At 36.4% G+C, this 12,300-nt stretch overlaps 1 protein-coding gene across 4 annotated transcripts in view; it reads left to right on the top strand.

Annotated features, from left to right (window-relative positions):
- Positions 1-12,300, top strand: part of CARMIL1 (capping protein regulator and myosin 1 linker 1) — a 194,688-nt gene that overhangs the window by 105,314 nt on the left and 77,074 nt on the right. For all 4 annotated transcript variants that reach the window (XM_030445387.1, XM_030445386.1, XM_030445385.1 and 1 more), the window contains 5 exons: positions 3,531-3,617; positions 7,284-7,387; positions 9,347-9,424; positions 9,533-9,609; positions 11,574-11,678. In XM_030445387.1, the coding sequence (XP_030301247.1) occupies positions 3,531-3,617; positions 7,284-7,387; positions 9,347-9,424; positions 9,533-9,609; positions 11,574-11,678 (451 nt within the window). The remainder of the gene's footprint in view (positions 1-3,530; positions 3,618-7,283; positions 7,388-9,346; positions 9,425-9,532; positions 9,610-11,573; positions 11,679-12,300) is intronic.

Below are 12,300 nucleotides of genomic sequence, written 5' to 3'. Positions count from 1 at the left end.
TGGAGAAAAATGATTTTTACTCTACAAGATGGAAAATCAAGCTGAACAGATGAACTTTTCTCCGACTGGGAACTGCTAGGCATGATTTCAGTACATATCCAGTCATTCCCTCTCTTGTATACTCTCTTTTCACCCGAGAGGCATTTATTTTAAAAATAAGGTTACATTCTTTCAGTCTGGAGTTGACCCTTCAGAGCTGCTCTTGTGAGATTTCCATTTGTTTCACTTAATTCATTCCAGGCACACAGTGTTCTGGGATCAGACTATCTTGTGCTCCTGTTGGGCCAGAAGAAAAATAAAAATTTTATACACTGAACCTTTTCTTGTTTTATTTGGTTTGGTTTGGGAAAGTTTTCCACTCTCTTTGCTGTCATGGTTCAAAATGGAAAAACTGTTCATTTTGATGATAACCTGAATAACTCTGAGTGCTGTTAACACAGAGTTTTGTAGTTGTCTCCCCTGTTTTGCTGATTTAGTGAGGAGAAAAAGATAGAGGTTTTTTTTTTTGCCTTTCCTCTTCTGTATGACTTTTCCTTTTGAATAGAAACTAGTGTGAAAATATTTTTGTTTTTAACCTATTCAGAGTGGGTTTTTTATTTGAAATTGCTTACATGAATTGCTCTAACTCTTCTGATTGCCTCTTGTCTGCAGATTACTTCTTGGTCTCCTTAAAAATCTATATCATGTGAAAGCCAATGCTTTGCTGAAAAACATTATTATTACAATGTGCCATAAGCATAACTGCTTTATACAAAAATGTTGTAAGATGGAAAAAAAGCTGTTACACTGCTGATTCTGCTTTTGAAGAAATGTATTTTGTGTTATATCGTGGTTCTTTAAAGGAACTCATTTTATCTTGAGAGCAAAATAAATGACCAAAGCATTTAGTAGATATCCTACAGTGCATTGGATTTTTATTTAAAAAAAAAAAAAAGTATCAGTGTGGGTACTCTCCTTGCAACTAACCTATAGATTCAAACCATTCTGTAGTACCCACATGCAAGATACAAATGAAATGCAAAAAATAGAACTTGAAGAAAACTTTCTTGTTATCTCGGTCTCTGTTATCACATATGCAATTAAGATTTAACCTTTTTGACAGAGTTAGATAAATCATAGAGTACTTAAAGAGAAATTAACTATAAATGTACTGTGCAAATATTGCACCTCTTCAGTTTATGAAAGATTTATGTGTCCTGTGATCTGATACTCTTCTGAATGCAAAGCAGATTTCACTTTATTAAACTGAAGGGGCACCAAGCATTTCATAGGTAAAAGCTGGCACATGTATTTCAGAAAATACCTCTTGAAAAATCACCTTTGCAGTAACTGGAACTTCAACCAGATTGATTTGCAGTTATAGGGGGAACAACACAGAGCTGTGTGCATTGCATGAACTAACGTTTTCACCGTGCCTTGTTTGAACCAAAAATCACCCTAAGTTGTCACATACAGTTGAGTACCAATAAGGAAAGACTTTGTTACATTAATACAACTCTGTTTCCATGAGAAGTATATTTACTTTAACTAAAGCTTAGGGTGTGGCTTCTGTTCAGATACAAAGCAGTGTTCATACAAAGTGATTTTATACTGAGACCAGTCTTTTGTGATTGACTTATCTTTATGGTACTGTCAATATATGTGAGACTAGCACCTAGAAAGCTTATTATCATCCTTGGCTTTAAAATCTAGCCATGCTAAAACAATGGGAGTCCTGCTTTTGGGTCTACAAGAATCAGAATTTATTCTTGTATTTAGTTTAAAATTATACAACCCAAACATACTAAAGCCTAGAAATTCTCCAATTCAAAACTGTGTGCCTGGTTGCAGTTAACTCTACTTCTGCTTTTAGAGCTCATCTCTGTTACCAAGTTAGCAAAAATGGATAATTTTGGATTAATTGGATATAACTGGATTAATTGGATAATTTTTTCAAGGCCCTTAGTGACCAAAAGGACATTTTCTTTTCTTCACCTGAATTCTGCATCTTATAACTGGGTGGAACCTTAACCCCCAGTGCTTGTAAGATGTTAATATTGCTCAGCTTGGGTGGAGTGATAAATGGTCTGCAGGTTGTCAGCTAAATGCAAAGATGGAGATGTAAATTTATTTGTTGCCCTTCATACCCAAATTGCTTCACAACAAATCATTATTAATGATTCTGATAGTACTCCTTTTCCTCCTCTTCTTCCAGCATAAATCTGCCTTGATTTTGAAAGTATATATAGTGACAGCTTAAGACAGACTGAACTGCCTATTTCAGAGGAGCTAAAAAGATATTTATTTTTTTTAATAGTTAGGGCTATGAAAGAAAATTCTATTAATATGAATTGATGCATTCTTGCTTAAAGTTGTAGACATCCAGTTACCATTGTGTATTACAATGAATGATGCAAAAGCATCATCAGTCTAATATTCTTGCAGTGTAAGTAAAATACAATATGCTGTGCTGAGCTGCATGGAGTTTGCACTTATCACCAGCATGCATGATGTGCTTTTACAGAAAGCATTAAAAAACCCAACAACTTCAACAAGATAATTGCTTTTTTGGTATGAATGATAGGTAAAGCATGATAAAAGCAGAGTCAACATATGTATGTGACATACTAGCAGACTGTTTCATCTCTGCATATGTGGAGAAGGGTTATCAGCTTTTTCATTTACTGTATTTTCAAACAATATGTTTTACCCCCTTTCTCTTTGCCCTCTCTCACTGAGTGAGTTGCTGTAGAGGACTAGATTTCATGCCTCAGGTTAAGCCTGGAGTTTCTGTGTTGACTTATTCCTCTAATAAATATTTAATGGTTTGGTTCCATTGTTATTTAGGATATGCACCCTTAATCAAATTTCAATCTTCTGCTTAAATGGGAGGATTAAATATATCAAGTGTGGAACTGAGAAAGGGCTTAAAGAAAAGCGTTGGTTTATTTTTTGCTTTCATTGGATTTGTGCTGAGGTAGTCTAATCCCTGTCAGCATCTTCATAGGATTTTACTGTTTGGGATTGAAAGTGGTTTTAGCATTTCCAAGTCCATGTGTTTCCTCCAGCCACATCTCAGTGAAGGTTTCAGGTTTGTAGGGCCTGTCTAAGGAGGAATGTGGCTGCCTCTCTTTTACTTGACAGCTCTTCCATTTATGAGAAAATAAAATATTCAGAAGTTTGTGTGAAGTGTCATTGCAGTGTTTTGTGTTGTTTTTTTTTAAAAACTTGTATAATTTTTTTTGACTGAACCACAAAACTTCCAGATTTCTCAAGTGCTGACTGTTTCATGTGTATAGTACCTTCCCTTTGACCCCTTCTCAAAAGTATGTGTGCATTATATGATTTTTAAACTAATGAAGGTGGCTCACTGATTGATAACAATGAAATTCCTTGCCTGTTCAGTGGTTAACAAAGAAGAAATCTTAACTGCACATGTAAATTCAAAGATTTCCACTCATAAAAAGATAGGGTAATTTTGGGCCAACCCCCCAGTTTCTCCTGTAAGAGTGTTGCCCCTAGTGTGATTTTTCTCTTCTCTCTTCCAACAGGGGTGTCATCTTTGAGCATTCAGTTCGCCAAACTTCCAAAGGGACTGAAACATTTAAATTTATCTAAAACCTCCTTGTCACCTAAAGGTATGTTTTATAAGTACGTCTTTTTTTTTTTTTGTTCTAAAAGTTTCTGGCTTTCAGCCTAATAATATATTTTGTTAGCAGAATATGAAGTAATTACTTCTGTAATTGATTTACACTTGTATTTGCAATGAAGCAGCTGGTTTATTTTGCAATCCTGGGTTGCTGAGGATCAGGCTGGGTTCTGTGTCTTCTTCAACACTTTGTAAAACTTTTAGTCGCTTCTGTAAGCTTTGGGCTTGAATCTGTATTGTAGAGAAAGAATGAATTTAGAATTAACATAAATGATATGTTTCATATATGCTTCAAAAAGAGATTTGAAACAAAAATTTGCAGCAAGTTGTCCAAATGTTTTACACATTTTACACAATGTTAAGTTGTTTGCTCTGAGCAGAGATTTCTTTGTTTTATAATATACAAATTTCTGACTTAATATCCATATGGAAATGTATGTATATTTTAAAAGCAAAACCAGTACTTAAATACAAGTCATAAGCAGTCTGTGTTTTTTCCATTGCTATTACAAATAATAAACACATTGACCTCTTAAATGGACTGTGCAAACCCAGGGTCTCCTGTATAGAACATGACTGTTAAAAATAGAAAAAATGCACGACACTATTATAGCTTTTTCATAGATGTTGATGACCTGGAAAAGATGAGTGAGTTACAGTCTGTGAAGGACAACAGTTGAAAAAAGACAGGAGTCATGCTCTTTTATCCTTTTAATTATTATTCTGTGAAGTGCAGGTTCTGTTTTTTGTGAAGCTTTAAGAGTTGATCTGGGGGAATATGGGTGGAGAGAAGTGGTTTTCTTTTTGGTTTTTGAGTGTTCTGCAGCTCTTCTTATGCTTAAGTAAATAATAAACCTTAAACTGAATTTGTTTAATCATGGTTTTCATTGAAAAGACTTCCTTGAACTCTAGGGTTATTGTTTTTTCCCTCCTGCTAGTTACTTTTTGATGACAAGCAATTGATTAAGAATCTTGACTAACCTTACATGTACTCTTGAGATTAGATGATCATGAATTTGACAGAAATTCATGCAGTTCTGATATGTTCATTCATCCTGTGCTTTTCCTCATGTGATCTGAATTATTTCATCAGGAGCTTGTGATCACTGAGTCACTCTAGCAACACTTCCATCTTCATAAGAAGTAAATGCCAGCATGATGAAGTTCATCCACAAAACTCTTCTTAGAGTAAAAATGAATTATGAGATTATGAAAACAATTCAATTCAATTCAGAAGGTTTAAAACATAGTTTTTAAGAAAATCCTTAAGCAAAAGCTGAAAATATATTTCTGTATGTCTAACACTGGCCTCATATATATCCTAGGCCAGACTGCATTGCAATGATTGCCTCTTCTCCCTAGAGTCAACATGTCACTATGAATGCCAGAGGACAACCTGTGGCAGCTTCTCTGAATTCCTTGAAAATGTAAATGCAGTGTCTTAAAAGCGGGATTCTTATAACTCTCCAGACCTGAACAAACTGAGCTTTGTTTCTTTAGTTGTCTGCAAAGCTGTCTGCCTTACCCAGTTTTCATTTAACTTAAGAAGACAGTACTGAATTTGTTTTAACTTGAGGAGCTTTTTGAAGATTTGTAATATTGAGAGAGGAATATTGTAGTATTTTCTGTTGGGAAGGTCTAAAGGAAACCTTAGATCCTGGATTCGGTGGATTCCAAGGTGCATGAATATTTTTTCCACTGGTCTTTTTTTTTCTTTTTTTTATTTTATTTTGAGCTTTTCTGTTTCAGAAATTCTGTACAACTCCTCAGTGGTTTTGACCTTATTTATAAAGCACTTTCTATTCAGGTTTCTAAGACTGAAAAGTGAAGTTCAGGTGGTAACTTCCCAACTGATCTTTCTTCAAATATTGTACCTCAAAGTTCCTAAGAGCTATTAACACTCTGAGCCTCCTGAGAGTGGTAAAAGAGAATGAAAGATTGTCTGCAAATGAAACCGAGATTACTGTTAGAGTATGGCATGAGATGGGTGAAGTTCAAACAGAAATGTATTGATTTGAAGATTCTTGGTAAATGGAAAATTCTAGTATACTCATTCAAAAATACCACTTGCTTTTCTGTTCCTGAGCCAAAGGCTAATTAAAAAAAAAAAAAGAAAGCAACACCTCATTCTCATTGTTTGCCCTCAGGATGTGGCTGGTTTTGAGCAGTTGATCCTTTCTAAGCATGAAGCAAGAAGGAACATTACAGGTTGTTTGATAGCTCTTTTTCTCCCCCAAACTTAGACACTACTTCTAAATTTTCTGAATTAGTTCTAAATAGTATATGCTGAGTTGTTGATAGTACATTACATTAATTTTTACTTTTTTGTTGCTTATAAATGTTGTTGAGAAGACACACTAAAGTGAATCGAGAGTTATAAGCTCTCAGTTAAACAAGATCTAGATATTTCAGAAGTATTAATTTGCAGTTTTATCTTTATAGGTGGTAGGGAGTGGATTCAACACTGCAATGTTAAAATAAAAATTACACTGAGTGAAAAAGTTTGGAGACTTAGCAAAGATGACCCTGTGCTTCAATTCTTTTCAGTATCAAAAGCCTCCTGAAATCAAAAGCCATGCTACTCGCGTGGAAGATTTAATATATGGAAGCTTGGAAAACTAAAGCACTGAAGTGAGATATTTTGGTCTCTGGTGGCTTGCTAGCTGCTTCCTCCACATCATCACTGATAAATCAATTTTGTAATAATTTACACTTGAAGATTTACACTAGAAGAATGACATGTTCTTCTGTCCCTGGAATGCCAGTCCATTTTCACTGAGTAGTGGCTTTTAGAAATTGCCCAATATTGTGTGGTAGATCAAAACACATGCCTCCTCTATAGCTTTGGCCAGGCACTTGTACACATGCATGTAAGAAACACATGCATGTTCTGCTTGAAAGGCAGCAGTAGCCATCTACAATAAATTAAAAACTTGATGATAAGATACAGAAGCAACTGATGGAAGTTAAAATTGCTGGAAGTTGCTGTGCCCTAATTTGTATCTGGAAAAGCTGAAGAATTTTAGCTGGAGAAAGCTCTGACTGCTGTGTTCCTAGTGTGAGCTTTTTAATTTTACTGTAAAAAATATGGATTTGTTCTGATCAAGAACTGAAGAGTCTTTATGCATCTCTTGATATTGCAGTTCACTTTTTTTCCCTGAAATTACAGACAAACATGTAGTTGAAATATTTTTAATTTCTAGGCCTCTTCAGTTGCTTTTGATGTTCTGGCAATTATAATTGTTAATGTGCTTGGTCTTTCACAGATGCTTTCAATTGTTTACAGAAAGACACCACATCCATTAAAGAGTAAACTCTGCTTTACAAATTAAAATGTGATTGCACTGTTAAAACCATTGCAGGCTTCATGAAAAGACTTCTTCCATGGATCCAGGATGTAAAACACACCATGGCTCCATCAGAGCAGCTGATGGAGCATGGTCTGGGTAAAACTGGGCATGCTGTGATAGGGAAGGGTCTTGTTATCTGATGATCTGTAATCCTCTGCTGCAGTAGAGTGGTGGCAACAAGAGGTCATAAAACCTCTGTGTTTACTGCAGTTGTGCACTTGCTGGAGTTGGGCTAGTGTTGTATAGAGCAGACTGAGTTGAGTACTGAGGTCTTTTTTTTGGTTTTTGGTTTTTTTTTTTGGCAGGGGTGAACAGCCTTTCCCAGTCACTGAGTGCCAACTCACTGATCGCCAGCACGCTTGTCTACCTTGACCTCTCAGGGAACGCGCTCCGCAGTGATGACCTCTCAGTAAGCACCTCCTTCTCATTTATTGAGTACTGAGTGGATGCTTTCATTAGTTCCTGGAAAAAAGGTCAAAGCCAATTTGTCTAGATCCTTCTTTTTGCTTTTATTTCTGTACCATTCCAGTAGGGATAGACAATAACACTTTGATCTCTATTCGTCACCATATAGAGAGAGTATTAAATTGTCCCATATGATTAAACAAATTTCATGATTTTCGTTCATGCTTTTAGTCCTTGGCTTCTACTGATAGATGAGAAAACTGCAAGTGTGCCACTTGTTTCAGTGGACTTACCATTTTCCCTGAATTCAGCTTGAAAATAATGAAAACACAATAAAAAAGCTTCACCTTCCTTTTATTGACGTGTATTAAAATTTTTTCATTAGGAGGTTAGAAACAATTTCTTTTGAAAGACTTAATTCTGGTTTTCAATGTTTTTGTTTGTAAACAAAAACAATTAATAATAATAAAAAAATAAATCTGTGCACCTCCTTGACACGTTGTTGAAGCTCATGATTCTTTGGAGAATGTAATTATTTTTAAAATGCCTGTATCCAGTTCATTAGTTGCTATAGAGGGTGTAGCTCTATTATCAGCATAAAAAATCAATTTGTATGTATTCGTTTTTTCACTGTTACATCTGTATTTCTCTCACATCAAACGTTGTATGCATGTAAGTGTCAGGTTTCAAATTCTTTACATATCAAGCATCTAAAATATGCAACACTATAGACACCCAATCTTATAATTTAAAACGCAGTCAGACATGACTCTGTGACATTTTCACAGATCTTAATAGTTTCAGATTCATCAGCATATTCAAATAAATACTCATTTCAGGCATGAGATGAAAGTGTCAGTGGGACAAGAGGATTTAAAAGGTAGAGATACTTATATGTAAATAAAGATACACAGTGAATTACTCTTTTGAGATGGAATGAAATAGCAAATACTTTAAAAAACAGAAATAAAATAAAATATACAACTTTGATAGGCAATGCTTAAAGAAATTTAATGTCTACCTACAGTATTTTAAGGAACATAAATACAAAAAGTGAGGCTGTCAAAGAGAGAGATGGTTTAAATACTGAGATCTCTTAATCTATGGAACAGCTTTCCAGCAGGAGTAAGGAAATACTGTTATTTAGCAATTAAAATTAACCCTAGCAAAGGGCAGGGATTTTTAGAGCAGGGACCTTTCTTGCACTGTAGGTATAGGGTCTAAATGACCTAATTTTTAGAAAGATCTATTTTTAAAATGTTGAACATGCTCTGTTGAGCTGGATTTCATGTGGAGCTGAGCATCCCACATTTCTGTGAATTAGGTCATACTTTTTCTGTGTTATTCTCTGAGACTAAACAGAGCCCAAAATAAAACAGTGCATAGTAAGAAGTTTTACATTTGCTAGCATTTACATGGCATATCCTATGCAGCACTGAAACCATCAGTACTAGAATCTTGTTGCCTGTTCTGTATTCTCCCTTAGACCTTTTAATACACTGATGATACTGAGAAATAACCATAGACTTCTGATACAAATTAGTTGTTTCCCTCATGGTTGAGTGATCTGTTTAAACTTACAGACCAATTAGCCTTTATGAAATGTAACAGCAATCTGATATTCAAAGATATTTCTGGCTAAATTAATTTTCATTTGCTGTGAAAGTGAATCACAAGGTAGCTAAGACCTCATGTATTAAATGTAATGTTTGGTAGATGTTGTCTGAACACCGTTTTCCCCCCTGTTGTCTTTTTAAAAAATAAACCCTTCAAAACTAAAACAGGTTGTATTGATGAGGCAAAAAAATGTTTCAGACTCAACTCTTGTAGTGCAATTTTATAAAAAGCCTAGAATGTCATTAGAAATAACAATCCAGCAACCAGTGTATCAAAAATAACATGGATAATTCTTTCTTTTTTTTTTTTTTTTTTTTTTTTTTTTTGTCTCCTCATTTAATTATAGAGCCTGTATAATTTTTTGGCCCAGCCAAATGCCCTTGTTCATCTGGATTTATCCAACACGGAGTGTGCACTTGATATGGTAAAGATTTTTATTTGTGGGCATCCAAATACCAAGGAAACATTCCCCATCTTTTATTCCCAGGCATTTTTCTGTACAGTGAAATCAACTGTCTTTGTTTTTAATCAGGTGTGTGGAGCTCTCCTTCGTGGTTGTCTTCAGCATCTAGCTGTCCTTAGCCTCTCTAGGACTCTCTTTTCTCACAGGTACAGTTTAAATGGCACTGGTTTCAACTCCTGCAATATTTTGTTTTATAATTTCTTGCTCTCCTGTTGCATCTTTCTTTTATACAAGAATTCTGAGAATTTGTGGAAGTCTTAGATATCTTAGTTCCTTATGAAATATATGCTTATTCCAAGCAGAATACTTTCTTTCCTTTTCACCTTTTTGCTGGATGGCTGTGAAATAAGCTACCTTGTCTAATATGTTTTTTGTGATACTGCTGCAGTGGAAAGTCTGTAACATTTGTCTCTAAGAAGCATAACATCAGGCTTTGAAGTCTGACTGACTTGACTCCTCTTAAATTTGTTTTTTAGTTGGTGATTTTTGTGATTTGATGATGGCTACTGGTGCTTATTTCCTTTATTGTCCTTCTCTGAGAGGAAATCTCTTTGAAAGTCTTTGAGAATGAGCTCTGACTTTGTAGAATACTTGCATCATAGGAAATACTAACATTAGCTTCCTTTTTCTTCACCTTGGTGTCTTGGGTATTCAAGAAGATACCTAGTTTAGGATAGCAACTTTAGCACTTGATGATTATTTCTAGTGGTGAAAAACCTATTTCAGGGGGTTTGTAATGCCTTATCATAGAATCATAGAATCATAGAATCCTAGGGGTTAGAAGGGACCTCGAAAGATCATCTAGTCCAACCCCCCCTGCCAGAGCAGGGCCACCTAGAGTACATCGTGCAGGAACGTGTCCAGGCGGGTTTTGAATGTCTCCAGTGAAGGAGACTCCACGACCCCCCTGGGCAGCCTGTTCCAGGGCTCTGTCACCCTTACAGTAAAAAAATTTTTTCGAATATTCAACTTGAACCTCCTGTGCTCCAATTTACACCCATTACCCCTTGTCCTATCACTGGTCACCACTGAGAAAAGTCTAACTCCATCTCCCTGACACTCACTCCTTACATATTTGAAAACATTGATGAGGTCACCCCTCAGTCTCCTTTTCTCCAAACTAAAGAGACCCAGCTCCCTCAGCCTTTCCTCATAAGGGAGATGTTCCACTCCCTTAATCATCTTAGTAGCTCTGCGCTGGACTCTTTCAAGCACTTCCCTGTCCTTCTTGAGCTGAGGGGCCCAGAACTGGACACAATACTCCAGGTGCGGCCTCACCAATGCAGAATAGAGGGGGAGGAGAACCTCTCTTGACCTACTAACCACACCCTTTCTAATGCACCCCAGGATGCCACTGGCCTTCTTGGCCACAAGGGCACATTGCTGGCTCATGGTCATCCTCTTGTCTACCAGGACCCCCAGGTCTCTTTCACCTACACTGCTCTCCAGCAGGTCAGCCCCCAACCTATACTGGGACATTGTGTTGTTCTTCCCCAAATGCAAAACTCTACACTTCCCCTTGTTGAACTTCATCATGTTTCTCTCTGCCCAACTCTCCAGCCTGTCTAAGTCTCTCTGAATGGCAGCACAGCCTTCTGGTGTGTCAGCCACTCCTCCCAGCTTAGTGTCATCAGCAAACTTGCTGAGGGTACACTCTATACCCTCATCCAAGTCGTTGATGAAGATATTGAACAACACCGGTCCCAGTACCGACCCCTGAGGGACTCCACTAGTCACACACCTCCAACCAGATTCTGCCCCATTGACTACAACTCTCTGACTCCTTCCTTTCAACCAGTTATTTGATCTTCTGCTCATAAGATATAAGAATGTTCATTATTTACCAGACCTAAATGATCATTCTTTGTAGTTCACCTAACAGAAATTACATAGTATTGTCTTCTGCACAGCAGTGCAATGCTGAGAATTGTTTCTTGAATCAACATTTTGATGACAATATCGTCATTGAGAGCCACTGATTACAGAGCTGTTGAAGGCAGAGCAAATTAACCATGTAAAAGATCATTACAGTTCCGAGAGTTTGCATTCACTATTGATTGAAATTAGAAGTGTCTATATACTACTTTTTAATCAATTTGTTTACTTACAGAAAAGGAAAAGAAGTCCCTCCCTCCTTCAAGCAGTTTTTCAGCAGCTCACTTGCTTTGATGCAGATTAATCTTTCAGGAACTAAACTCCCTCCTGAGCCTCTAAAGTAAGGATTTAATTTTCTCCTTTTGCCTAAAACTGTGTTTGCGTTGTTATTATGTGACTGTCTTATATCGAAAATGAAAGGGAAAGGATTTTGTGGTTTTTTTTTTTATTGTAAAATAGTGATACTGAAGAATGAATTTCATAATGATCACTCATTGGAGAATTTTTATTTCCATCTGACAGTTGAGTCTATTAATCAGACTTTGTTCTGTGGAAACATCACAGCTGTTTAGCTTCCCTGAATTTATTTTTTTTGTGATACATTTTTTTACCTTATGGTTTAGGAACACAACCGTTTGCTTCACAATAAATTATGTACTTGTGTGAGTGCCATTCCTTTGAGACTGCAGTATTGCAGCAACAGTTGTAAAACTGAACCTGTTGGAATGCTTGGGAGGAGAAACCAATTGCACAGAGCTCTGCTCCCCTTTTGTGGGGAGAGACAATGAGAGCAAATTACAGGAATGCTAAGTGTAATGTTATCTTTTTATCTATATGTCACCCATCCTGTGGCTAAGAGGTTCTGGTGATGTGGATTTGGCACTTTCATTGCCCACCCAACTCTGGAGTAAAACTCCTCTTGCAGCCTAATGCCGACTATTTAACAGTGTGTCACCCTTCCT

The sequence above is a fragment of the Calypte anna genome, chromosome 2 (assembly GCF_003957555.1).
Source record: "Calypte anna isolate BGI_N300 chromosome 2, bCalAnn1_v1.p, whole genome shotgun sequence".
NCBI classification, from domain to species: Eukaryota; Metazoa; Chordata; class Aves; order Apodiformes; family Trochilidae; genus Calypte; species Calypte anna.
This window is presented reverse-complemented; position numbering and strand designations above follow the sequence as displayed.